This window comes from Platalea leucorodia (genome assembly GCF_965183815.1).
Source record: "Platalea leucorodia genome assembly, chromosome: 4".
Lineage (NCBI taxonomy): Eukaryota > Metazoa > Chordata > Aves > Pelecaniformes > Threskiornithidae > Platalea > Platalea leucorodia.
This window is the reverse complement of record NC_138826.1, coordinates 61,539,383-61,567,118: the sequence shown is the minus strand read 5'-3', so window position 1 is coordinate 61,567,118 and position 27,736 is coordinate 61,539,383. Positions and strand designations below refer to the sequence as shown.

Genomic DNA, 27,736 nt, shown 5'->3' with positions numbered 1-27,736 from the left:
CCTCAAAATGGAGGATTCTAAATGCCAGATTTATACTCTTGGTGAGGTGGGACTAAGTCAGTTATCGTGTGCCGACTGGCCCTTAGCAAGGGTTGTTAATTCTGGAATGTCGGCAGGGCACGACAGGTCAGCACGGGGCAGGGAATTCAGTACAGATGTACGGGGGTCTTTCTGCCTTTACTGAAGCAACAGTGGGCTGTGAGGCCTTCACCTCACCCCAGGCATCATGTCAGGTTTGTTTTGGAAGATAAGGATCTTGCTCAAGTCAGACCCCGCTACCCTCTGCTTGAACTCATGGTGACCTCCGCATTCAGCACCAAGAAGCCCGGACATGGCCGGTGTCCCACAGCAGCGGAGCAGGGAAGCCTGGTGATTGTTGGTAATTCTGTCAAACAAAATACTGAGTTCCTAGTTCTCAGGAAGAGGAAGGGATCACCAAACAACATGACTGCCAAATTCAATTAATTTAACAGACCAAGCGATGGGATAGGCTGTGCTAAGGAAAGCTTCTCACTCACACACATAAGCACACATCCCATCACCTGAGACCAGCCCCATCCACCGCTCCGACCAGATGGTGCAGTTGAGCCCAGGGGAACCTAACACTCGCTCTGCCTGACCTGGCTCAGTGTCAGGCCCTGGGGCAGCAGCTTGGCCCCAGCGTGTAACAGTTCCACCTCACATCCTCTGCCTGTACTCAGTGTCAGACATCCCCCTAAGGATCTCTGCTGCTAAGGGGGTTTTGTACCCAGATGTCAGCACAGGCTGCCAGTCAGATCAGTTCGTGACGATATTGCAGTGTACCTTTCCAGCAGTTTCAAGTATTGTTCTGTAGGAGGAAATTTAAAGGCAGCAGGAGGTCACAGGCTCATGGTTATGGGAATATTTGCACTGAGATGGTACAGTAACCAGATTGTCAACCCAGCACAAATATACAGAGATTTTTTGTGTTGAGACAATAACTGAGTCCCTGATTTAGCATAAATGAATTGCTGATTTAGCAAAAATATATTCAGCTTTTGGCAAGCTATATGGTGAATAATGTAACTGCTAAGTCAGCTGCATAAGGAAGACAGTATTGGATACAAAGGGACTGGCCATCTCTGGATCAGTCTCACAGACTGCGATTCACCAGAGAACATGAGTCTGAGTAAAACAAGAAAGTAAAAAGATCACAGGTCACAGAAACTAAGGGGGCTAAAAAGCCAATTCACAAGCTATGGAGTCAGAGCAGCAGCAGCAGATCAGAGATCAGCATTGAAGACCCCAGTGTCTTGGGACCAGCTGCTATGGAAGCAAATATTGTCCTCCAGAGCACTTCAATGTGCCAGACAGGACACCCTTGGAGCCACTGTGCCAGAAACGTGAACCCTAGGGGCAACACTGGGGGTCCTGCACACCTTAACAGGTTAGGAGAACTTGAGATCTTATTTATCATAATTATATGTTGCTACACTTGAAGTAGTTTATAGTAATTATGCGATCAAATGCTTAGGCTGTTAAAGGATCACGCCATATATGTTTGCATATTCACAATCTCTATCCTCCACTAAACAATGCTATGTTTTACACCAGAGCAGGCGTAAGGTTCTTTCTAGATCTCAATAAAAAAGGCAGCTCACAAGTATACATGGTTAAATGCTATTTATTGAATAATTAGAAACTAAGAGTAATGGGTCAATCTCATGTCCTTTTTCATGCTGGGAAGCCAAAGGTGTGTCAGCATTTGAGACCTCTTCAAGGTGGCCATGGCATGCTGTGCAGAATTCCCAACCGTGGTGACGTTCAGAATACCTCATCACCTGCACTGCTTTTAAAGTCTTTGACACCCTTTCTCCTAACACCGTGCTCCTTGACTAACATCGTTGGCATAGACCTCTGGGAACTCTTTTGGGAAGCCTTTGAGGAGGGTGCCTGCTGCTGTTGGGAACAGATAGCTACAGGAGGCCTTGACTTCTAGCAAGGTCTAGCAGGAGAGCTCTGTCAGCTGTCCTTGATCAAAGGGCCCTTGGAGTTTTTGTTCCAGCTGACACTGATTAAGGAGGGTCTGGCACCCTTTCAGCCTGTGCTCAGGAGAGGCCTATATAAGAGCCAGGCCTAAAGCATAGATCTTTGAGTGCAGTGGATGCAGGAAGGGCTGGTGCCTTATCTCATAACAACACATGTTTCCTCAGCAGCAGTGGGAGTGTGCTACAAGGCATTGTCCTCAGCAGCTATTGGAAAAACTTCCCCTGTAATGTTAGAGGTCTTGACCCAGGCAGAGCTTCAGAAGGAGGGTGCTGGTCTGGAGCAGGCGAAGATCCTCCTTTAGACTGAAGGGAGATACACAGTTTTTGAGGCATTTTATTAAGCAAAGGAGCTGCAGGAGGAGGTCAGCACACTATACATCGTCAGAGATTGTGAAAGAGACTGGCTGGATCTTCTCTGAGACCTTACAGCTTCAAGAAACCAGGGAGGTATGTACCGAAGGAGGGGCAGGTTGAGTCTATCAGGGTGGGCAGCAGAGAGTCCGAGGATGGTGAAAGCTGGAAGCTGGTGACTTCTGGTAGTAGGAGGAAGGCCCATGCTCTACCTGAAGATTTGTAGTTACAAAATATTTTCAGTGCCATGGTTGGAGAAAAGAGGCTGGGAGCTCTGTCAGGTGAAACATCTGAGCTGGCTGACCCTGAGCCACACAGGAGCACCAGAAGGCAGCACTGAGGGTTAGTAGGTGGTGACCCCTCTGATGTAGGGAACAGGCCTGTCTGCTGATCTGTTCTCTGGGGGGGCTTTGCTGCTTGCCAGGGCCTCTGGTTTGTGATATCACGGAGAGCCTGCAGAGGCTTCTCTGGCTTTCTGATTATGGTTCCCTGCTGCTTTTTCACATGGGCATCAATAATGTTGCCAGGGAAGACCTGAAAAGTACCAAATATGATATGTATAGCTCTGGGGTGATGGTCGAGGACATAAGGGCCCATCTGGTGTCTCCTCAGACCTGCTGGTCAACAACAATAGGATTTTGGTTTATATGAACATGGCATGCTCTTTGAGGACTGAATACTGCTTGGAAAAGGTAGGATCCACTGGACTAAGGTGCGGGGCGGGAGAGGCGGGGAGTTTTCCAACAGGATGGTCAGCCTGGTAAGAAGAGCTTTAAACTAGGAATGACAAGGGAAAGAGAGGATGACAATCAAGTGGAGAAGTTATGGATGAGGTTATCAAGCAAAGGGCGTGGGCTCATGTGAATGGAGGGGACTTTATCATCAACTAAATAGGGCTGAAGTGGGGTCACCCAAGTACATGCATACAAAGAAGTGCCTACAGGACAGCATTGTAGGGAATGCTGCCATACCCTTTCTAGGAAGTCAGTATGATTGAGTGCTTCTCTGAAGTCTCTGTGCGTTAATGCATGCACCATGGGGAACAAGTGGGAGCAATGAGAGCACTGTGAAATTATAGGACTACAATATCATTGGGATCATGGAGACATGGCGGGATAGCTCATATGACTGGAGTACCACAACAGATTGAAACGGGCTTTTTTTAGGAAGGACATGCTAGGAAGGTGAGGAGGGAAAGTTGCTTTTTATGTGAGAGGGCAGTGGGATTGCATGGAGCCCTGCTTAGGGCCAGACAATGAGCCAGATGAGTTTATGGCTCAGGATTAATGGGTAGACCAACATGGGCAATGTGGTGCGTGTCTGCTAAAGACAACTTCTTCAGGATGGAGTTCTAGATGAAGCCTTCCTTGAGCAACTAGAGGCCTCATATTTGTGGGCCCTGGTCTTAATGGGGGATTTCAGCCACCCCAGTGTCCATTGCAGGGCACAAGCAATCCAGCAAATTTCTGAGTGCTTTGACAACTTCTTAACACAGGAGACTGAGGAGCTGATGAGGGGAGATGCTCTGCTGGCAGTGATCCTTACAAGCAAGTTGGAGTCCTAGTCATGGATGTGAAGGTTGGGGCAGCCTTGAAATGGAGTACTGGATCATGAAAGGAGGGAAGAAGGCAAAGACTAGGATCATGGTGCTAGATTTCAAGAGGCTGGACTTTAGTCTGTTCAGGGATCTACTTGGATGAATCCATTTGATATGATCCTGAAGAGAAGAGAGTTCCAGGAGAGCTGGTTGTTGTGTTGTTTTTTTTCTCCCCCCCCCACCATGGAATCACTTCCTATGAGGTCAAGAATGGTCCATCCCAGTGCGCAGGAAAACCTGTAAAGGTGGAGGAGGGCCTGCGTGAACAGGGAGATCCTGACTGAACTCAAGCATGAAAAGGAAGCATACAAGAGGTGGAAGCAAGGACAGGTGACCCAGAAGGAACAGAGCCACTGTCCAAGTGTGCCAGGGTGGGGGTTAGGAAAGCCAAATCCATCTAGAGTTGTGTGTCAGCACAGGCAGGACGCAGGAACAACCACAAAACCACAGATGAAATGCAAAGAGTAAATTTATTTTCATTACCTCACCCACTGGGGGATCCCCAAAGCAGCACCTGGGCAGAGGCACACAAGCAGGGATGCAGGCACTGCTGAGCTTGGTCCATGCTGGAGGATCACTGACCCTGCTGGTTTTGCCTGTTTATCAAGGATTTGTGCAGGCATAGTTTACCTCTGTGCTTTGATCTTCTTTGTAGCAGGGCAGGAATTTCAAGCATGTCTGATAGGGTGCCTCTAAGTCTATCATAGGCCTATGTTATCTAAACACAGATGTTCCACTGGTCAAGCATGCAAGGATAAATAACAATTAGTATGATATATGTATTTGTCTACACCCCAGCTGCAGGTCACTTGAGCGTGTTTATGATCCTCCTTGCCAATCTTCCGTTGTTATCCCACATTCCACCCCTTTGCTCAAGGGACCACTTCTGCTGGGGCTGGCAAAGCTGGAGGTGTCCATTTGGGCTTGCAGGGTGTAGGGTAACTTACAGAGGTACGTAATAAACACATATGGAAAAAGGAATAAACATATCCCTACAATAATGCTTTGAATCAGGTGTCCCACCCATTCTGTCAGGGAATTAAACCACTCTGCTAGCCAGGCACCACCAGTAGGTTCCTTATTTGATGGAGATGTTGAATGTTGTCCTCTATGCTGGCTGATTCATCAGGTATGTTGAAGTAACACATGCTTTCAAAATTAACGCAGCATTTATGGTGTTGAAGAAGGAGACAGTCCACCATAAATTGATTTTGTAATGTTCTTTGGCACACAGCTGTTACCTCCAAATTCAAGGCAGCAATTGCCTTTGTCCGATTTAAACCTTGTGCTAGAGCACATGCCAGGTGCTATGTTTGCTACTGAATACATTACCAAAGCATGTGCTTTGACTACAAATCATGATGAGCCAACCTGTGATAAGGGAGGAAAACAGGAGTGCCATCTCCTTCCAGCAGTACATGTGCCGTTGCTCCGGCTCCTTTAGCTAATATTACCCCAGGTTTGATAACCTGATGTGGGGTAATTGCCCACACAGATTGAAGAGCTACGGCTTGTGCTTTTTCAGATTGAATTTCAATTCGATGTTGGGTTTGTGACACCAATAACACCATTTCAATGCTGTCTCCTCTAGATAAGGCACAGGTATTTGTTGAAGACACCTGAAATACAAGAACTTAAGAATCTGATCTCAACCGAGGAGGTAAAATAAGAGGAGAAGTTGGGGTACAGAACCATACGGCATTCTCAGGAGTTATTATATGAATCTTCACATCTAGACCAATAGGTCGCAGTTCCACCACACAATCTGTTGGTGTAAACAATTCCATTTCCCCAGTTGTTAATATTTTGGGAGAGATACAATCTGGAAGAATTTCAGTGTTTTGTACTGGAGGTGTTGTAATACGATCGTAGGGTGTTTGATTATGAATGTTCTGGCTGTTTAACAAAAAAATTGCTTTAGTGAGATGTGAGCTCCAATGTTGTAAAGTTTTAGTACTGGTTAGCTTTTTTAATTGTTCTTTCAATATCCCATTCATTCTTTCAATCAAGCCATTAGCTTGGGCATGGTAGGCAACATAGAATATCCAATCTGTCCTTAGCCCTTGAGCTCAATCTTGAACATTATGTCCACTAAAGTGTGTTCCTTGGTCACTTTGTATTTGGTGAGGAGGTCTGTGTTGATGAATGAGTTGTTTTAATGCTTCAGCTGTGCTATGTTGATTAGCGTATTTGGTGAGTTTAGAAAAAAACAGTTCTGACACTGTATCCACAGCAGCGAATACATATTGCCACCCCCTTGACAGGGGCAGGGGGCCCATGTAATTCACCTGCCAGGCATTCAAGGCGCACTGACCCTGTCTTATCTTTCCCCGTGGCCTATATAATGCCCTTAAATGTAGCTGCGTACAAATATTACAATTATGTGCACATGCTTTATAAATGTGTAATAGCAGAGGGGTTTGATTGTGAGCAATGTCCCATGTGCGCGCAGTACAAGCTGAGCCATGTCCACAAGCTACACGTGCATTTATAGCTTGAGCATGTTACGTCAGCGGAGGTCATATCATCTCCTTCCCTGTTTTGTGACTCAAGCAAATGATCTTTTTGATGAGCTGAGACATGCCTTACTTTTAAAGGATACCTTTGTACGTATTGCCAAATTTGTTGTCGTATATCTGTTCCCTATATAGGGTATTCTTGTACATGCCAGTCCTCTTGGGCCCAGCAAGGCAACCACGTTGTGAGGCTTTTATACACTGTCAGTTGGGTTGTATACAAGTAATGTGCCTTCCCCTCCAGGATGGCAAGAGATGCTACAATGAGTTCAGCCCACTGACTAGATGCCTGTACACCTGTTTGCCATAATATAATTCCTGGAACTGGAGCCTATGCAACTGCTCTCCATTGTCTTTGTCTAGTTGTCGTGTATGTTGCACTTCCATCGGTAAACCAGGCATCTTTCTGTGCTCTTCTATGAACTTGTCGTAAGGGGGATCTTCCTCCACAGAGACATAGAGATATTTCCAAGGGGAAGAGTTTCCCCTACTGCGGGCATATGATTAAATGATACAGTTCCTAGAAGCGTGGTGTATGGAGTGGTTACATGTGGCCTTCCTGGTAGCAATTGTTGCTGTAAATAACGTTTCCATTTCCAATGTGTGGCTGCCTGAGCTACCCCTGCATGGGTCTGAACAGAATCATCAGTAACTCACCCATGAATAGGTATGGGTGTGTGTATAGTCACACTATCTTGGCCTGTGATTCTTTCGGTTTCTTGTAGTGCCCAAATTACAGCTAAAATTTGTTTTTCCATTGAGGTATAATGTATAGCAGAGCCTTGTAATGCCTTGGACCAAAATCCTACAGGTTCTTTCTGAGTTTTTGGCCCAGTCATCTGCCACAATCCCCACAAGACTATATCATCTAGAATTGTTACTTCTAATTCAAAAGGATATCCTTGCCTAGGAGTGTATAATTGCACATGCTCAATCAAAGCATTTTTGCACGTACCAAAGATTTCTTGTTGCTTGATCCACTGCCAGACAACCTTCTTCCTAGTTAATTTCTGTAGAGGGCGCATTAATGCTGCCAGATGTGGGATAAAAGTTCTCCAATACCCTACAAGTCCCAAGAAGGCCTGTAGCTTATTTACTGTGGCTGCTACAGGAAATCGCTGGACTGTTTGCTGTCCTTTATTTGGTATTTTTCTAATCTGTCCATGCCAAACTATTCACAAAAATTGTACAGTAGTACTAGGGCCCTGTATTTTCTTTGGATTAATTGCCCAGCCTCAGTCCTGTAAATGCGCTTTCAGCGATTTGGCAGCTACTTCAGTTTCTTCTGGTGACTCTGCCATAGTCAATAGATCATCAATATAATGGTAAACAGTAACGGTACCTGACCATAATGCTACATTAGCTGCTATCATTTGGGGCAAATGGAGGGACAGTGTTTTTATCCCTGAGGCAATACTTGGAAAGCATACTGCTTTTGTTGCCAGGTAAAGGCAAACTGGTCTTGGCTTTCTGAAGCAATGGCTATCAAAAAGAAAGCATTAGCAAGATCTGTCACCACCTTAAAGGGTTGTAAATTTTTGCTAATTTTTTCTATGAGTAACCATGTCTGGTATCGTAACTGCAAGTGGGGGAGTGACTTTATTCAGTTCTCTATAATCTACAGTAATTCTTCAAGTGCTGTCTGGTTTTCAAACAGGCCAAATAGGATTATTAAAAGCAGTCATGGTTTTCTTAATGTTTCCCACTTGTTGAAGTGCCTGGATGGTTTGAGTAATTTCCTTCTCCTCCCTGGAATATGATGTTGCTTTACAGTTACCACCTTGGCAGGCACGGGCAGCACAACAGGATCCCACTTTGGAAATCCATGCAAGACAATTATAGATCAAATAGCAAATCCCACTTGCGAAGTCCCGAAGCAGAAGTGACCATTTAAAGTTTCAGTTGTTCATCCTGCCAATACATCAATACCCAAAATATATTCTTTAATTGGGGCAATTAACACCACCATGGTAAATGGAGTGGCATTTCCTATTGTTAAGGTAATCTTAGCTCAGAGAGCAAAGGTTGGATTTCCCCCTGATCCACAGATCTGTGATGTGGCTTCTTTATTATTAATACTATTATGTAATATAGTAACTTCAGCTCCAGTATCCACCAGAGCTAATACATGTAAAATCCCCCCAGACTGCCACTCTATAATTAAAGGAACATAGGGGCACCAGTTCCCCTCATGGTAAGAGGCTACAGTGGTGGCAATTTTGGGGGACCTGCCAAACCTTCATTTCTGCTGTCTTGGCACTCTTTTGCTGATAGATCTCTGAAAATTCCCCTAACTTTTTCAGGGTTTAAGTATGCATGACCTGCACTCCCCCATCCGCTTGTTCCTGCTGCCCCCTCAGTTGTATGAGGGGTCGTGCTTCTACCACCTCCCTGCCTTCTAAATCTGACTCAAACTCAAACTTGGAGTCTGAGGACTCACTCGAAGTATTTCCACCCCATTCCTCAGGACCCCGAGAAGGTTTTGTGGTGACAGCATGAACTTGCAAAATCAAAACCTTACTTTTTCCATATCTGTCCCTTTGTTTATTAGCAATGCGCTCTACCAACCTCTCTACAGTACCTTGCAGCCCATGGCACTGCTCTGCTTGAGTAGTAATTACTTCTCCTGTGATCGCCTTTGCATCTTGTAAAGTCCCGATTTCCCTTCCCAGCTGTCTCATTTTACTCTGTAATGCTACATCTTCACAGTCAAGAGCTGTAAGACTGGTAACTAATAATCATCCAAATCTCCCTGCTAACTTGTGAGAAGACTCCGATGCCACTTTCCATGGCAATCTGTGCGTAGCCATTTCAGTTGTCTGGGGGATAACTACTGCCCTGTCATCAATTTCAGGCCATGCTTCTGGCAGAGCCAACGAAGGCAGGAAAGTGGCCACAGGGGTCCAGTGCTCAGTTCTGGGCCATCCCGGAAGATGGGGAGTCACTGCCTTTTTTGCCGGCCATGGCACAGCTGTTCCTGAATCCTGCGGACTACGCCAAATGTGAGTCAGCATAGGCAGGACGCAGGAACAACCACAAAACTACGGATGAAATACAAAGAGTAAATTAATTTTCATTACCTCGCCAACCAGGGGATCCCTGAAGCAGCACCCAGGCAGACGCACACAAGCTGAGCTCGGTCCATGCTGGAGGATTGCCGGCCCTGCTGTTTTTGCCTGTTTATCAAGGATTCACGCAGGTGTAGTTTACCCCTCTGCTTTGATCTTCTCCAAAGATCAGGGCAGGGCAGGAATTTCAAGCATGTCCAATAGGGTGCCTCTAAGTCTATCATAGGCCTATGTTATCTAAACACAGATGTTCTACTTGTCAAGCACACAAGGATAAATAACAATTAGTATGATATATGTATTTGTCTACAGCCTAGCTGCAGGTCACTTGAGCGTGTTTATAATCCTCCTTGCCTATCTTCCGCTATTATCCCATAGTGCTTTGCAAACTTCTTAACACAGGAGATTGAGTTGCTGATGAGGGAAGGTACTCTGCTGGCAGTGATCCTTATAAGCAAGTTGGAGTCCCAATCACGGATGTGAAGGCTGAGGCTGCCTTGAAATGGAGTTCAAAATCATGAAAGGAGGGAAGAAGGCAAAAAACAGGATCATGATCCTGGATTTCAAGAGGCTGGACTTTAGCCTGTTCAGGGATCTACTTGGATGAATCCACTTGATATGATCCTGAAGAGAAGAGCAGTCCAGAGGAATCAAGAGGTCCAAAGATCCAGAGGTCCCAAGAAATCGCCTCCTACGAGGTCAAGAATGGTCCATCCTGGTGTGCAGGAAAACCTGTAAAGGTCGAGAAGGGCCTGCATGAATGAACAGGATGATCCTGACTGAACTCAAGCATGAAAAGGAAGCATACAAGAGGTGGAAGCAAGGACAGGTGACCCAGAAGGAACAGAGCCACTGTCCAAGTGTGCCAGGGTGGGGGTTAGGAAAGCCAAATCCATCTGGTGAGGAACGCGAAGGACAACAAGAAGTGCTTCTGCAAGAGAAAAAGTGGGCCCACTCCTGAATAGGGCTGGGACCTGGTGAAAAAGAATACTGTAGTGGGCTACCACAGAAGGCATTATAAAGAAGAGATAGTGATTTCAAGCAGAACTTAGGTAGAGTTTAACTGTAGATTTTGATTACAGAGGTGGATGTTAGCATGAGTGACTGCTAAACCTGAGCATATAACATGACATTAGTATGTGCTGCCATTAACAATGCAACCTGTACGTACTCTTTGTAAGAGCTTGTTCCCATGGGAATGTGTAAAAGCATAACGCTTTCAGCAAACCTCAGTGTACCCTCTAGAACATTCAGCATTGTACAAGTAAGAGATTGATGGCTTTGTTTTACTTGGAAGAATACTGTAAAGGTGTGATAAACAATAAGGCCATTGAACCTCACCACAGAAGAATTCTGCATAGCAGTGGCACTGCCAGAGAGGTCTGCCCCATGCTGTATCATTATGTGTTTCCCAGCATTGGAAGAGACATGTAAGACTTCTCACTGTAACTTTTAAAAGCACATTTTTCTCTTAAGCATCTTGTGCCTTTTTCTTGAGATCCAACAGAACCAGAACCTCACACTGCAAAGCAGACATAGAAAAGGTTGAGGTCCTCAATGCCTTCTTTGCCTTAGTCTTCATAGAATCATAGAATAGTTTGGGTTGGAGGGGACCTTTAAAGGTCATCTAGTCCAACCCCCCCTGCAATGAGCAGGGACATCTTCAACTAGATCAGGTTACTCAGAGCCCCATCCAACCCAACCTTGAATGTTTCCAGGGATGGGGCATCTACCACTTCTCTGGGCAACCTGTGCCATTGTTTCACCACCCTCGTCGTGAAAAATTTCTTCCTTATAACTAGTCTGATCTACCCTCTTTTACTTTAAAACCATTACCCCTTGTCCTACCACAACAGGCCCTGCTAAAAAGTTCATCCCCATCTTTCTTATAAGCCCCCTTTAAATATTGAAAGGCCCCAATAAGGTCTCCTCAGAGCCTTCTCTTCTCCAGGCTGAACAACCCCAGCTCTCTCAGCCTTTCCTCATAAGAGAGGTGTTCCTCTGATCATTTTAGTGGCCCTCCTCTGGACCCACTCCAACAGGTCCATGTCTTTCCTGTGCTGAGGACTCCAGAGCTGGACGCAGTGCTCCAGTTGGGGTCTCCCCAGAGCAGAGTAGAGGGGCAGAATCACCTCCCTTGACCTGCTGGCCACGCTGCTTTTGATGCAGCCTAGGATACAGTTGGCCTTCTGGGCTACGAGCGCACTTTGCCGGCTCATGTCCAGCTTTTCATCCACCAGTACCCCCAAGTCCTTCTCCTCAGGGCTGCACTTAATCCCTTCATCCTCCAGCCTGTGTTGATACCAGAGGTTGCTCTGACCCACGTGCAGGACCCTGCACTTGTCCTTGTTGAACCTCATGAGGTTCACACAGGCCCACCTCTCCAGCCTGTCCAGGTCCCTCTGTATGGCATCCCATCCCTCAGGCGTGTCAATCACACCACTCAGCTTGGTGTCATCTGCAAACTTGCTGAGAGTGCACTTGATCCCACTGTCTATGTCATTGATGAAGATATTAAACAGTACTGGTTCCTATACAGATCCCTGAGGGACACCACTCATCACCGATCTCTATCTGGACATCGAGCCATTGAACACTACCCTCTGAATGTGACCATCCAACCAATTCCTTATCCACCGAACAGTCCACCCATCAAATCCACATCTCTTCAATCTAGCGAGAAGGATGTTGTGGGGGACCGTGTCAAAGGCCTTACAGAAGTCCAGATAGATGACATCCGTAGTTCTTCCTTTGTCCACTGAGGTAGTAGCTCCATCATAGAAGGCCACTTGGTTGCTCAGGCAGGACTTGCCCTGGTGAAGCCATGCTGGCTGTCTTGAATCACCTCCCTGTCCTCATGTGTCTTAGCAGAGCTTCTAGGAGGATCTGTTCCATGATGTTCCCAGGCTCAGAGATGAGGCTGACAGGTTGGTAGTTCCCAGGGTCCTCCTTTCTACCCTTTTTAAAAATAGGTGCAATGTTTCCCTTTTACCAGTCACTGGGGACTCCACCTGACTGCCATGACTTTTCAAATACCATAGAGAGTGGCTTGGCAACTACATCAGCCAATTCCCTCAAGACTCTGCGATGCATCTTGTCAGGACCCATAGACTTATGTATGTTCGCTTTCCTTAGGTGGTCACAAACCTGATCTTCCCTTACAGTGGGAAGGACTTTTCTCCCCCAGTCCCTGCCTTGTGGTCCTGCCTTTACTGGTAAGACCAGGAATCCCGGTTCTCTGAGAGCAGGGTGGAAGTCTAGAGCAAGGAAAACTTGCTGTTGGTGGAGCAGGACAAGGTAAGGGGATGCCGAAGCTGGACATAAATAAGTCCATGTGACCTGATGGGATGTATCCATGAGTACTGATGGAGCTGGCTGATATCATTGTGAGGCCACTCTTGATTATCTTTGAAAGTTCCTGAGAGAAGGCAGCAATGAGGAGGATCCAGGGAACTACAGCTTCAAATCCATCCCTGGGAAGATAAAAGAGGAAATCCTCCAGAAAACCATTGCCAAACACATGAAAGACAAGGTTACTGAGAGTAGTCAGCATGCTTTTATGAAGATGAAATTGTGCTTCATTAACTTCATAGCCTTCTGTGATGAGATGACTGACTTGCTAGATGAGGGTAGAACAGTGATGTTTATTTTAATAAGGCTTTTGGCAGTCTCTGAGAACATCATCAATAAGCTTATGAAGTATAGAATCATAGAATAGATTCATAGAATAGTTTGGGTTGGAAGGGACCTTTAAAGGTCATCTAGTCCAACCCCCCTGCAATGAGCAGGGACATCTTCAACTAGATCAGGTTGCCTTCCAGCCCAGTATGGGCTGGATAATTGGATAGTGAGGTAGATTGGAAACAGACTGAACTTTTGGGTTCAAAGGGTTGTGATCAACAGCACAAAGACAAGATGGAGACCAGTCCCTTGAGGTCAATACTAGGGTCATACCACTTAACATCTTCATTATTGACCTTGACAATGGGGCAAAGTGCATGCTTACAAGTTTGCAGATGATCCAAAACTGGGAACAGCGGTTGATGTACCTGATGATGTCCCTCTGAACAGAGACAACTGACAGGTTGGAGAAATGGGCAGAGAGGAACCTCATGAAGTTCAGCAAAGGGAAGTGCTGTCCTGCACCAGGGGAGGAATAACCCCATTTACCAGTACAAGCTGAGGCCTGACTTACTAAAAGCAGCTTTGCAGAGAGTCTATGTTCAAGCGCTTCCTGAATCACTGTTTACAGCCTGGTGTTTTATCAGTACAGTTTCTCACCATGTTTAGGCTGATGTGACTGAAGACCTTTCTGCATCTGCCTGCAGTCAAATCGGTGTAAGAGCAGCATGTAACTGGTCCCTGAGATAGCCTGGCGCCAGTTTCAGTTTGAGATACAGCACGGGTGTGTGAAGTTTGGCAGTTCATGAGCTGCTTCAGAAGCAACTCCTGAGGTTGAACAGTTAAAGGCTGTCACTGGGCTAGTAATAATTTCCAGCCCACAAGCTGAGGAATAGTAAACTTAGCCTCAGCACAACCCTAGCCTCATTGCTACCCACTAGCCTCTACCCACTGCCAGACTAGCTGATGGGAGAAGCAGATGTGGTAAACTGAATCTTGTGAAAAATAGCAAGAGAATTGGTTGCTTGTCAGCCAGGGGTGTCTTCTGGTTAGGTTCATCATGCAGGCACACAGAATTTGCCAGTATCACACAGTTTGCTGCAGCTTTATCATGTCTCCTGACCCAGGAAAGGGATCTCCAGGGAGGCCTGCTAGCAATCCCCACCCAACCCAGCACCTCCCACCGTGAAAACGTGTTTTGTTGGAAAAATATTTTCCTAAAGTGTCAAGAATCCCATGAATGATTTTGATGTAATAGTGTAAAAAGCCACAGCCTGCACACATGCTCTATGAAACTTCTCCTTCCTGTCACCCTCTTCACAAGCATCACGTTTCCTCTTGTTCACGGCCATGCCATGTCCTTCCAGGGAACTAGCCCCAAAGCCACCAGCCACTCGGGGAAACTCGGCTCTCTCCTGCGTTTCCTTAGGGACACACACCCTTCCGTGGCGGCTGAGGCCAGCCTGCTCCTGTAGCCTCCCTGGTGCTCAGGCTCCTCGGGGACGTCTTGCTTGTTGCTGTCAAGGGGAAAGCTAAAACAAAGCTTGCTCTGTTGGCTTCGTGTGCCTCCTGCTTTTGTTACAAACTTCAAAACTGGCCTGTGCTGGCTGAATAAAATTACAAAGGTAAATATTTATCCATGTGTGTGAGGCATCCCAGCCAAATTGGGCGCATCCAAGCAAATTTTTAGGGGATTTTATAGCTTACACTATAAGGGTATGATATGAATCATTCAATTACCTACTAATGCATATTTCTAATTATCCAGTCATAAAAAAGTATATTTTGTAGGTCTTGCAGCATCATCATCCATCAGCATCCTTGCGGTTTATCTGTTAATCCAGATGTTTCAGTCATCAACTTCAGCAAAGTTACCGGGCAACATTAGCAACCCGTGTTTCTCTTAGATATGGATCCTTCAGTTAATTTTGCAAGAACAGGGGTTTCCTTATCTTAGTCAATCACTTGTTCTTTTTAGTAAGGGTAGGTGATGGGTCTTGGGTCTGAAGATAATGACGTAGCAATTATACACTAATAATGTTGTTAGCTCCTAAAGACTGTGTTGTCTCAATTTATATCACACTATCCAGACAGAAATGTAAAAAGACAGAAGGAAAAAAAGAGAGAGAGAGAGAGAAAATGAATTGCAGGTAAAAAGATCTGGGAGACAGCAGACTCTTGTCTCTGCAGATTAATGGAGGTTAGAAAAAACGGTGCTCTGATATGACTCCCCTGATGGCAGCAATGAGGGAAACAGTGGTTAAAAGAACTGTGCTGCTTGCCTGACAGCTCCTAACCTCCCCAAGCTCCCTTGCCAGGCTTGGGAAGATACTCTCTCCTAAATATTAAGCGCTGGAAGCGGAGAGAGACAGCCCCTTTGTGCGAGATTTGGGGTTTTTCACAGTATTTCAGGCCGCTTCGTGAGGCACTCCTGCCATTTCCCGCCACAATCCCCGAGGCGACCGCAGGGCGGGCCGGGAGCAGGACTACATCTCCCGTCATGCCCGCCGACAAGAGGGAGCCGCCGCCATTTCGGCACCATCACCCGGAGCCGTTGGGTCGGGGCGGTGCCGCCTTCCCTATTCCCTGCCGCCGCCGCCGCCGCCATGAGCCGCCTCAGCGGCGGTTGGGACGGTGCCGGCGAGGAAGTCCAGCTCCTCCTGGACCTGTGAGTGCCGCCCCGACGCCCTGCCGCTGTGCCCGCCGGCCCCCTTTCCCTCCGGGAAGCCCGGTGGGTTCAGGGCCGGCCGGCCGGGTCAGACCGCAGCCCTCGCGGCGGGGCCGCGGCCTCGAGTAAAGGCAGCGTCACCGAGGCAACCCGCGGGGCCCTGCTAGGGGGGAGCCCGCAGGAAGGGTTTGGCCAGGGTGGCAGGGCAGGGGACGGGGTTTGGCAGGGATGGCGGAGTGGGAGACAGCGTTTGGCAGCGGTGGCAGGGTAGTTGACGGAGTTTGATAGTGGTGGCAGGGTCGGTGACAGGGTTTGGCAGAGCTCAGCAGGAGCTACAGGAGAGGTGACAGGGTTTGATGGGGTGGCAGGGTAGGTGACAGGGTTTGGCAGAGTTCAGGAGGAGCTACAGGAGAGGTGACAGGGTTTGGCAGAGTTCAGGGGCTACAGGAGAGGACAGGGTTTGGCGGAGGTGACAGGGTTTGATGAGGTGGCAGGGTAGGTGACAGGGTTTGGCAGAGTTCAGCAGGAGCTACAGGAGAGGTGACAGGGTTTGGCAGAGGTGACAGTTTGGGAGGAGTTACAGGACAGGGGGCAGGGTTTGGTGGGGGTGACAGGGTTTGGCAGGTAGATAACGGGATGATCCCTGACAGATCTGGATGTGGAGGGGTGGTTGAGGATCCCTGGCTTCGCCTGGCCCCAGTGAATCCACTGAATGGTGTTTTGCTTTGAGTTTTTCATTATGTCAAATTCCTTTGTGTTTAGGAGGGAATCTATTGCGCAGATCCTGTCTGTGGTGAGGTTCACACTCGTTGTGGTCTCTTAGAGCTTTGATAAGATTTTTGTAGAAGTAAAAAGCTATTCTTCGTTTCTGCAGTCAAGTAAAGGAATGTTACATGTAGATATACTATTTAATCACAAGACACGGAATGTGGATGGTGTAATGTACTTGTGCATGTGCTGAGTTGGAGCCGTTTACAGGTTTCTCTGTTATAGTCAGTCAGCCAAGTTCATCCAGCAGTCACCAAGGTGAAAACGTTTCATTCTTGCACATCTCCAGAGGAATGAGTTAAAGGCAATCATGGTGTGTGCTCAAGTTATGTAATGGTCACTCATGCTGACATACAGGTGTCTACAACCAAGGCCTGTGGTTAAACTCTGCCTAGATTCTGCTTGAAATCTCTGTCTCCTCAGTACAGTGTCTTCTGCAGTGACTTGCTACAGGTGCCCTTGTTACACTGTGCTAACTTTAGTGGGTTTTTTAATGTGCTTCCACACTGGAAATCTTGCTTCTTCCCTTGTTTAAATCTGTGCTACACTTCAGATTATAGAGCCGTAATATTTTAACTTCTCTAGAGTTTTTAATCAGTGTGAGTTTAATTTGCTGTGATTTGGTGGCATTCTGGTGCCAGACAAGGTTCTGTTGCAAAAAAAGTTTTCTATAGGGACTCCAGAGCTATGGCTATACGCTAAATTTGTCTTGGCTTAACTCTAGGCTGCTGCTGCCCCCTGCCCTCAGCCACTTTTTTTGGCAGTACTGTTTCTGTGACCTCACAGTTTTAGTCACAGGAATTTTTATTCAGATTAGATGCCGAACAGCTCACTGTGCAACTGTGAATTTCAGAGCCAGCATGAAGAAGGTGGAGTAAAAAGTGGTTGGGGAGACAAGGCAGGGTGGAACTAGCCTTTTCAGCCTCTGTTTGGACTTTACATTTGGCTAGAGTGGTGTGTAATGACAGCTGGACTGCTAATAGAAATCAATTACAAGGGTTCTGTCTTGCTAATAACTTTTATCCTTTTGCAAAGCTAAAACAGTACCCATTTTTTTTTTTGTTGTGCATGATTAATCTGTTAAAATTATGTTTAAGACATGCATTACACTACATGCTCATGTTCTCGTGATTAACCTTAGATCTTAGACCTAATAATTTCTCTTTATGGGTACTGTAGCACTTGATACCATAAACAATTTCTACTTTTGATTGGTTACTAATCTTTTTTACGCTACTTTATTAGTACTGGTGCAGTGATTTTCTGTATTAATATAACAATATAATTATTATACCAATAAGACTAATACTTGAAGCTAATAATTACACAACTTTTTAACAAATGTGTGTAATTTTAGTGTATTGTTTCTTGTCTTATACTAATCAAGTGATGGCCATCTATTTATGCCAGGCTGCGCTTTAAGCTTCTTACTTACGCTAACCCTTAGGCTTATTGTTTAACTAGCAGAACTTACAGCAGAAACTAAAAACTGAAACAAATCTATTAGCGTGTGGAGTCATTATTTTTAAGATCTCCAAACCTAACAGAAAGTGTATTTATTAAGGTGTTTCTGCTGCTTGGTGGTATCTGCTGCTTGTCTGCCACTTGTTTGCCTTTACCCCATGCCCCAAAAGAGAAATTAGCACTCCAAAGGTCACATGCACAAGAGCATCATATTGGAAATATTTAGAAACATCCTTTTTTTTTCTTTTTTTTTTTTTTTTTTTCTTCACCTCAAGTTATATCTTTTGTATTAGCTTCTGTTTCCTGAAGTTATTGTTCCCAAGGTGAGAAATGACCAGGTTACAGATGCACTCCTAGCTGATGCAGTTTCAAGGCTGGCATATTAAGGCACACCAAATTTGAAGCTGGTTTACGTAATTATGCTTGGATGAAAACTGACAGTGTAGGAGTTGCAGGGCCTGCTAAATAGAGTGGATGCCTGGCAGCAACAATGCTTGCTGGAGAGGTGGAGAAGGCAGCTGGGCTAGATAACAGCTTTAGCTGTCATACTTGTAGGAGGCTGCTGTTACAAATCTCTCAGAGCCCTGGCAGGTGTTTTAAGCTGACTTGTTAATGCCCAGACATAAGCTCAGAACCAAGAGAGTTTCAACCGTCAAAAACGAGACACTCAGAACAACACAAATGAAACATCAAATTTAAAGGTGTTTTAATTAAGATTGTCGGTACGTGGTAAAGAAGTGTGCTGCACATGTAAGTCGTCACGAGAGTATGTAGTTAGGTATTGCTTAGGTTTGATTGTTCCATGTGTCTTTGATAGATAGCTCCTGTGTAACAGGTATCATTAACAGGTGGCCAGCCTATTGCAGACTAATGTGTTACCTGACCTGTCAGAGTCTTGGAAAACCACGGCCTTACAAAGGCGTCAGAACATTTGCAGATGGGTACATCTGCATGAACAAATACTGAGGACAGTTTCAAAACAGAGCTTCCTTTTATGGTCTTACTATGGATATAAATTATTCAGCCCTAAAGAATGCAGGAAGATGTATATATTTTGTTATTTGCCATTAAACCTATTTTAGTATCTGTTCCGGTTCATTTCTTCTTCCGATGTGTCCTACTTCTAACATCTGTTCTGCTATTCTGTTTCACGTGACATAACTTAGTATAAGCTGCACCTTGATGTAAGTTAGACTATTTGTAGAATAATTAGTCATAAAGATCTAATTTCTGGTTTATATATTGGACATATACACATTTGTCCTGTCATAAGGCCTTAACCCTGTCATAAAGCTTAAGGTTGAGATCATAGGCCTTGTCTGTTCTGCACCTCTTGACACACTTGGAACAAAAGAGTATGCCATTTGACGCTTTGCAGACAACTCTGAACTATAAACAGCTGATGTACCAAGTCTGATAATGTGGAGCAGGGAATAAGCAGTTGGGGGTTTTGCAAGAAGGAATGGTCTTTTGTCAGGTCGTTACAGGAGTAAAGCACTACTCAGTTTTCCCTGTCCGTGAAAAACAGGATTTATGGTTTCTTTCATTAAGTTAGACTGGGACAAAATCTGTCTGCCAGGTGAATGCATTATACTTTTTACTTAACAATCTTAGTTATTGCTGTGTGTATCTAGATCACACAAAAGTATAGAGGCCAACTGCAGCAGAGAGAGTTACTGTGCAGTTATAGTAGCTGCTCTGAGTTTACTAGTAGGGTGAGTTAATGGAAAAATGTTGGTTCTACGAAAGCAAAATGTTTTGTAGGACAGTAATGTTTTCTTCCAAAATTTTGGATAGGATTTAAAAAGAGAAGTTGGCCCAGGGAATCTAATTCAGGTACCTATGCTCAATGGATAATAGAACCTGCAATTCAAAGAACTCCATCACCTATATGGACTCGTGCTAGGTTTCTAAGTAAGAGGGGGACAGTGAGGAATGACCCTTCCTCCCCCATTTCAACTGCCTCCATTTTAGTTTTGCTGTAGTGTAATCCTTTTTAAAGTCTTGGCATTTCCTAGATGAGAGTGTTACCTTTTCAGTTATCTCTGGATGTTGGTTAGCTTCACTCTAGTTTATGTTCCTTATTTACCTAGGAACTTTGCTTTTTGATAATAAAATCTCCCTTCAGAGAGTTGCAATTCCTTCCTTAAGGACCAGCAGTTGTCTTTTAGCGTATTACCGAGTGGTGATTGCTCTCAAGGTCAGTATGCTCAAGATGCTTAGAAGCTATTCATAAACTCTTCCCAGAGTTGCCTCTGGTGCTTCAGTAAGCCTGTGATTGTAATTTAAGGTTGCAAATGTTGGGACATTAACATTTTATGTATCCTATGATACATTAAAATGACTTAGAAATCTGAAAAACAATAGGATTGCATGATTAGTGTCCCTCTATAGTATTAAATATTGCATAAGTAAATACTCTTCTGTGTATTTGACGTTGAAAACCATTATTTCGAGTGTTCCACCTGGGTACTGTTCCACATATAGCTGGATAATACTGATTGCTTTGTTTTATTTTGCTTAAGTTCTTCATGTTTTCTCCCAAAAAGCTGTGTTCCATCTGGAGTCTCTTAACAACGTATTTGTACTGAAACGATCCCTTTTTGTTGCATTCATACAGCTAAAATTCTAGGATTTCAAATCCTGTCTTAAAGCATCACCCAGCATTCTGTGGTATTAATAGGCCTATTAATATTTATTTCTGCCTAGTCCTTCCTTTTCAGATGAATACTTAAGCCCTGTGTGTCTTTGAGATTTGTTTGCAATTTCTCATGCAGCAGTATCTCATGATGGAAACTTTAAGTCAAGTTTCAGTATCTGGCAAGGGGAACAGATTGCTTGGAACAGGGAAAAAATTTTGACCCTGAATACAAAAGATGTCCAGAGAGCAGGGTGTTTATGATGTATAGAAAATGCAGTGTATGTTGGCATTATTGTTAGTTCAAAATCTCTAGCCTGGTGTATATGATAATCAGGCTGTTTCCTTCCGGTTGATAAATCATACTGACAAATAAGCATGTGGAGGGAAGGAGGCCTAAAATATGGCTATTAAAAACAAAACAAAAAAAAAAAAAAAACCTGGCTATACTGAGTCTCATCAGTGTTTCTGATTGTGACAGAATTTCAACCAGCTGTGTGAGAACCTTCCTTCTCATCCCAGGGCACCTTAATTTCTTGAAGAACCATTGCTGATGAGGCTTTTTTAATACCTTGTAGATATCCAAGTGGGTTCACTTTCCCCTACATATTATACTTCCCATTTGTCCACTAGTTGTTTTGTCTAATCTACTTTGTAGGACCACAAACTTGTTGATAGGTGATTTCCTGGACCCCACCAAGACAGAAAAATTTCTTCCTCGGGTGACAATCCTCTGTGATCGGATCTAGTCTCAAGCACAAAGTTAAAAAGGTTGAACACAGGGTTACACAGCACAATTCGTATTAAAAGAGTACTACAAACTAGACAGTGAACAAAATACCACCTCTGAAAATATCTCAATGTTTTTAACTGAGGTGAAAGAGAGGTGTCCCTTCTCTGGAACTAGCTGTCCCAACTAAAGATTTTACTGCTACCAAGTGGAGGCTTAGCTGGTGAAAAGGCTTTTCTTAAAGCTCATGAATATACTACCAGCAAACTCATTTTGTGAGCTGGTTTGGTGATCGCAGTGAATGAGGCTACAATTTTTGCCTACAGTTGATTGGGGAACACTTGCACGGAAGGATCAGCTGATTGACCCCAAAGGGCAATAACTGAATTGATGGTAGCATGGAACAGCTGGAACTGATAAGGTTTGAAGGCAGCATAGCTGGATGCAGAAGATGACATCTTATGGCTTGATTGTTCTAGTTCTAATACGTAATGCCTGTTTTTGACTGTACTGTAACTTTCCTTTATTTCAGATGCCTTCAGTGTTTGACAAAGAACCTTTCCAGATATGCTGCAGATATTAAGTCATTGCCACCCAACATAAAGGATAAACTGATTAAATTAATGAGTAGGCAAGGGCAAATAACTGATTCAAATATTAGTGAGGTAAGAACCCATTCAAAACTATTCTGTCTGTGGTAGTTAATACACAAGGGTGAACTAAACTAAAACTGTTTACATGAGACAACAGATAAATTCAGGCCTGCTTACTCTGTCCGTGTCTTTACGTTCTTTCTTAAACTTCATAATGTTAATAGTCCTGTATTAGTAGTAATAAGATTATGTTTGTAGTGACAAGTAAATTAAAAATGTTCTCCTTTCGGTGATAATTTACTTCTGTGTAATCAGCTGACACATATTATCTCTTTTCAGTATGGGAAACTAGACTGCATTGCACACCAGCCTCTGTTCCTAAATGTAGTATGTTTCAAGAAGCTAGTGCATAATTTAGTAATGAAAAGATTTCAGGAACTTGTTAGATTTCTGTTATGTTCTATTGACATTATGCACACAATCTCCGTATAATTTATTTAAATCTTCATTCTTTGAAATATGATGATGAAATGGCTATGAAATTGATAGTTCAAATTCTTTCATCCCTTTTGCTCACTGATGTGTGTCAGTGTTTCAAAATGAAACCAGTTAATGGCTTTTCTTTAGCTATAAATTCAGCGGCACATCTATTTTGGTGTCTGTCTACTGTTATCTTGTTTAGCCTCAAAGGGAGGCATGAGAATTGAGGAGAGCTAAAGGTTGGCCTTGGTGAAACAGAAAATGAATTACTCCCTGTTCATTCCTGCTTTCACCTGTAACTTGGAAGAGGCAAATAGTGTCAAGTTTTTCAGAGTCAGAATAGTAAAGCCAAGACCAGAGGCAGAATCAGAAGTACTGTGGAAAATTTGTGAACAAAAATTTTTATCTTTAGTATGCACCATTTTTTGATTGTGCAAAATAAGTCTTTGAGTGAAAATCAGAGTCTTTTTCATCTTATTTTGGAAAATTTGAGTTGACAAAATTTGGTTTAGGCTATCTTTTCAGTATGTAATTCTTTCTAAGCATCCTAAGAGATTTATATAATTAAACCCATATGATTGTGCGTGTATAAATGCACAAAACCTATTAGGTTATCTTTAGTCTGGAAATAAACTAGAGAGTTTAAGTTACAATCTTTTCCTCTGTCTCTTTGTAAAATCTCATCTGTCTTTGTCTTCATTCAGCAGTTGATGAGTGCCTTCTCTTGGAGCCTGTTTTCCATCTGACACTGGGATATTCTGTTCTGGTTCTTTTTCTCATGTGTTTTTCCTTTCTCTGTTCCTGTAATTTCCTGCAATTCTATCCTTAGCTGTCATCACTTTTCTTGGGCATGTTATACCTTAGCTTGCTTTGCTAACAGTTTCCAGGTTTATCTCACTTGCATCTTAAAAAAATGCTAGCTACTTCTTGGATTCTGAATTCATACTGTTTCTCCATACCATTTCACTCTAAAGTTTTCCTGTTCTCTCGTCTCGCAGATATTCTTGTTGCTTGGCATAGCAAAAATGCCTTATGTTGTTTAGCTCTTCTTACTGTTCCTTGCTCACATCATGAATAACCAAAGTATTCCACAAGTGACACATTTGCAATGTCTTAATTGGTCTTCCGTATGGATAAGTATTTTTTTCCTTTGCTATTGCTTCTGTCCTGCTCTTTTCTTTCATAGTCTCCACAGTATTGCGACTAGATCTGTTCTCTTGGAATTTTCCAGGCTATGCTCTCTCATTTGCTTTTATGCATGCCCTTTCTTTGGTGGTGTTTAAGTATTTTGCTTAAAGTTTAGTTTCTTTCAGTTGAAATTCTGTTGACCTGCACTTCTGTATAAACTCCTGTTTCATCTCTTACCTCCCTCTTCTTGCCCAGATTTGTGTTATCATGCTTTTTTTTTTTCCTCTGCTTTTTGCTTGGGGCAGCCTTCCATGACACATATGCTAAACTCTTTATTCCAGCTCACTTTTACCATAAAGATCTATAAAGCCATTCAGCATGCATCCACAGGATGTATCTATACTTTAATCTCCAAACAATCCTTACTCTAACTAAAATTCCATCTTCTTTGAGACAGATTAGATTTTAGTATATGCATTCTGTGAATAGCAATAGAAAGCAAACCTCTAAGTAATACCTGAGCATGGGAAGAATCATGGGCTAAGGAAGCTTAATACTCTAGCTACTTTAAATAGGTGGTATTCTGATAGTATTGTTGCTTCTCATTTAGACTTCCTTGCATCTAATGGTTCTTTTTCTCCTAAGATTTCTCATGTGGCTTCAAAACCAGCAGTTTGCTCACTTTTGTTGTGTCCTAAGCAATTTGGAATTGAGAAAGAAAGCCAACAGTCAGGGAAAACATCTTGAATAAGTGTTGATGGTCACTTTGGCTTTAAGCATGTCATCTCTGGGTGTGGCTGTTTTAGTTCCTTAGATAAGAATTCAGAAATATGAGTGAAATAAGAGCTGAATGTTATCTTGTGAAAACTACTCACAAGTGTATTGCGATTATAATCTACTAGAATTTTCTGCTTTTTTCCAAAAGGCTTATTTGACTTTGTCAGTAAAGATTTTAGCATCTTATATATTTGCAAAACAGAAAAACGGTATTACTTGCAATATCTTTATTGTACCTGTTAGAATGGTGAACCTGAGAAAGGAATAGGCTTTTAACAAGCCTGTCAGCTATGCTGTTATCTTTGCTTGTGTATGGAAATTTACCATATGCTTTTATCCTTGTGAGATAAGGAAGGGAATGACAAGCTGAAGGGAGTAATATAAGGTAATGTGAAAACCTGCCTATTGGTCTGAAGGACAGCTCAGCAAAGGTACAGATTGTTTGCACAAGAGGGAGCTATAAACAGTATTTATTAAAAAGTAGTGAGAATCCTTGAAAATTAAATTAGAGGTAAGATATATGGCTATTGTTACTAAAATCTGAGGCCTTCCATTGCTTTGGGTCCAAATTTCATAGATGTCCTCTTGGGGAAGATTTCACAAAAACTCCAGCCTATGGTCTTGTGGGAGTTACAGAGCCTATTTAATGAGGATTTGGTACCTCCTCGTGGTATGATAATGAGATTGCTTGTTTATGAGAAAAAGAGTGTGTGGGTAGGTGAGAAAAAGACTCTGGGGCAAAATGTCTTTCAAATATTACCCTTATCTGTTCAGCGGATTTAAGTTTTGATCACAGTTAGTATTTTTTTACACTTCAGATTTCTGCCATCAAAGTTGTGCTAGTAAGTTTAAGGGTATTATCCTTGGTAAACATATCTATGCTGGCAGAAGCACTAGCGTTAGCAACTGTACCATCAAAATAGTACTTCCACTGTTTAAATAGTAGTGTTAATGTGCTCCTACTTTAGATGGGATCACAGAAACTGAACGTTCATGCTGTGGGAGATGAACTGTTGCGGCAAATATACTATATTTTCTTTAGAGGTTTTGGTTCCTGGGACTGGTAACCTCATCCTCTAGTGAGTATCTTTTAGAAGTTCTATGTGATGTCTACCATTACAAGTATTTTAGATAAAAATACGCATGTTCTGTGACATAGCAGAGTTTCACTGAAATGGTAGGTTTTTCGTTACAGGTATTGCACCCTGCTGTAGAGTCTCTAGACCTCCGAGACTGTGATATTTCAGATAATGCATTACTGCAGCTTTATAACTGCAAGCAACTGAAAAAAATCAACTTAAATTCTTGCAAAGAAAACAGATTGGGAATCACTTCAGAAGGTATGTTACCTGTGCACAGATGACTGAGATCTTATTTCTGTGTCATTTTTCTTGTTAGATTGGAGTAAATTGCAAAAAATATCTAGGGTAAATATTGGTTAAAAAAATCCCCAATGCCACACCAATACTAATTAAAAGTCACTTCAGTGGTGTAAATTATAGGCCTAGAACGCTGATTATCTTATGAGAGCTATCAGGTTACTCTCATGCTAGGTTTCTGGTAAAACTATGCTACATTTGATCATATTTTCCACTTCATCTTAATTATTCCTTCCTTTAAACTTGTTCCAGAGCCTTACCAGTACCACTGGGGTTGAAGTTTCAGGCTTGTGATTTCCTAAATTACTTTTTTGCCTTTTTTAGTTAAATATATTTGTTGTTAAGTAAGCTTATAGCATCTTCTCTGACTTAAAAGACTTGACTTGCTTTAGGACTTTAGGATTTCAGGTGTTACTTTTAACCTCCAGTTTCAAGTTGTTTCAGGAGCTATTAGCTTAAGAGAGTTAAGCTTGCTGAGTTTTATTTCCCACAAGTTTTGTTTTGTCTTTTTGATTACACATACTCCTTTGCTCCATCATTAACTCATCCTTATTGAAAATTGAGGCAAAATATTAATTTAGTATTGAGCTAATGTATACTGTACTTTAGATCACTCTTGGTTTGTATTTTCTTACCACTGCATAGTGATACACTTTTTACTTAAGTAATTGATTAAACTTTTAAAAATTTATTTTATTTATTTTTGAATGTCACCTCATTGTTATACTTTTTGACCCCTAAGATATAGTTTGTGATGGTCTTCCCTCCATGCCTTCATCTGTCCACTGATTTCTAGTACGGTTCTTAAAGTACCAGCTAAGCCTAGAGCTCTTTATGTATATTTTTCATCTATTTGGATAGAGATTCCTGATTACTTTGCAATTAAAACTGGGAAGTCTAGTTCTTTATTGGCAAGTTCCTAGTCCATCCAACTTCACTAACTTTCCTACTTATAAACTGAGCCCTTTTTAAACTGAGAATCAGTTACAAAGCCTTTAATTTAAGCTGGAACAGTTCTTTATCACTTATCTCATCATTCGTCAGGGAAAAAAAGACCTCAAACCATCCCATTTTAAAGCAGTGTTACCTCTTACTAATTCAGTAACAGGTGGGGTTTTTTGGTTGGTTGGTTTGGGTGGGGTTTCTTTTGGCTTTTTTGTTGGTTTTGGTTTGGTTTGGTTTTTTTAAGAAACCTGGTGGCTACCACATCCAGAAATATCTGAGCCCTGTCATTACTAGGAAACATTTGCTCTGTAGGTTGCACATGGAATGTTTAGTGTCCTTTAAATCCAGTAGTACTTACTTCTCTGTCAAATGCAACTACCACTACTGTCTCTTCTATCATTCTTTGCAAAGTGGTTCTGACCCGAGCAAGTACTACTTTATCCATGTTTCTTTGAAGTTCTTGCATAGTAACATGTCTTAATGACACTCAACTTTTTACTTCTATCCAAAAGTGACGTAATTTTCTGTACCACTGTAATCACCGTGTTTCCATCCTCCTTGAAATAAATTCCTTTCACGAATTGCATCTGTAGTTCATGTACTTTTATTGGCTACCTCCCGATGCTTCTGTGCAAGTATTTTGGTTATTACTAACTGTCAGGGCTCTGAGGGCACCAGCAGACCCTAATGGCCATGCCTGGTCTCACCTGCCATGCCCACCTACACCAGCTGCCCATGGACCTTCAGGCCTTGCCTGAGCGATGTCGTAGGTGTACCTGGTTCCTGTCCTGCTTCTGAACTATTGTTTTGATTTCTTGAATTGACCTCAGACATGACCTCTTACCTTGCTTTTTGCCTGATACTCACTGCGCTGTCAGTGGGATCTAGCACTGTCATCAGTCTGCTTTCAAGCCATTGGCTTTTTTTCATGCACTCACTGAGGTGATACCTCATGTATATAATATCCCTCAGGTATCCCTATGTGGTATGGAAGGGAATTCAGC

At 43.2% G+C, this 27,736-nt stretch overlaps 1 protein-coding gene across 5 annotated transcripts in view; it reads left to right on the top strand.

The window, feature by feature from the left end:
* The first annotated feature begins 2,380 nt into the window (after positions 1 to 2,380).
* The window catches only part of AMN1 (antagonist of mitotic exit network 1 homolog), a 38,083-nt gene continuing 12,727 nt past the window's right edge, over positions 2,381 to 27,736 (top strand). For 2 of the 5 annotated variants that reach the window (XM_082309226.1, XM_082309227.1), the window contains exons 1-3: positions 15,687 to 15,830; positions 21,963 to 22,095; positions 25,604 to 25,748. In XM_082309226.1, coding sequence (XP_082165352.1) covers positions 15,769 to 15,830; positions 21,963 to 22,095; positions 25,604 to 25,748 — 340 coding nt within the window. In that variant the 5' untranslated portion in view covers positions 15,687 to 15,768. Of the gene's footprint in view, positions 2,457 to 15,686; positions 15,831 to 17,324; positions 17,468 to 20,155; positions 20,263 to 21,962; positions 22,096 to 25,603; positions 25,749 to 27,736 lie in introns of those variants that run through there. The other 3 variants (XM_082309228.1, XM_082309229.1, XM_082309230.1) reach the window with 3 other exon arrangements.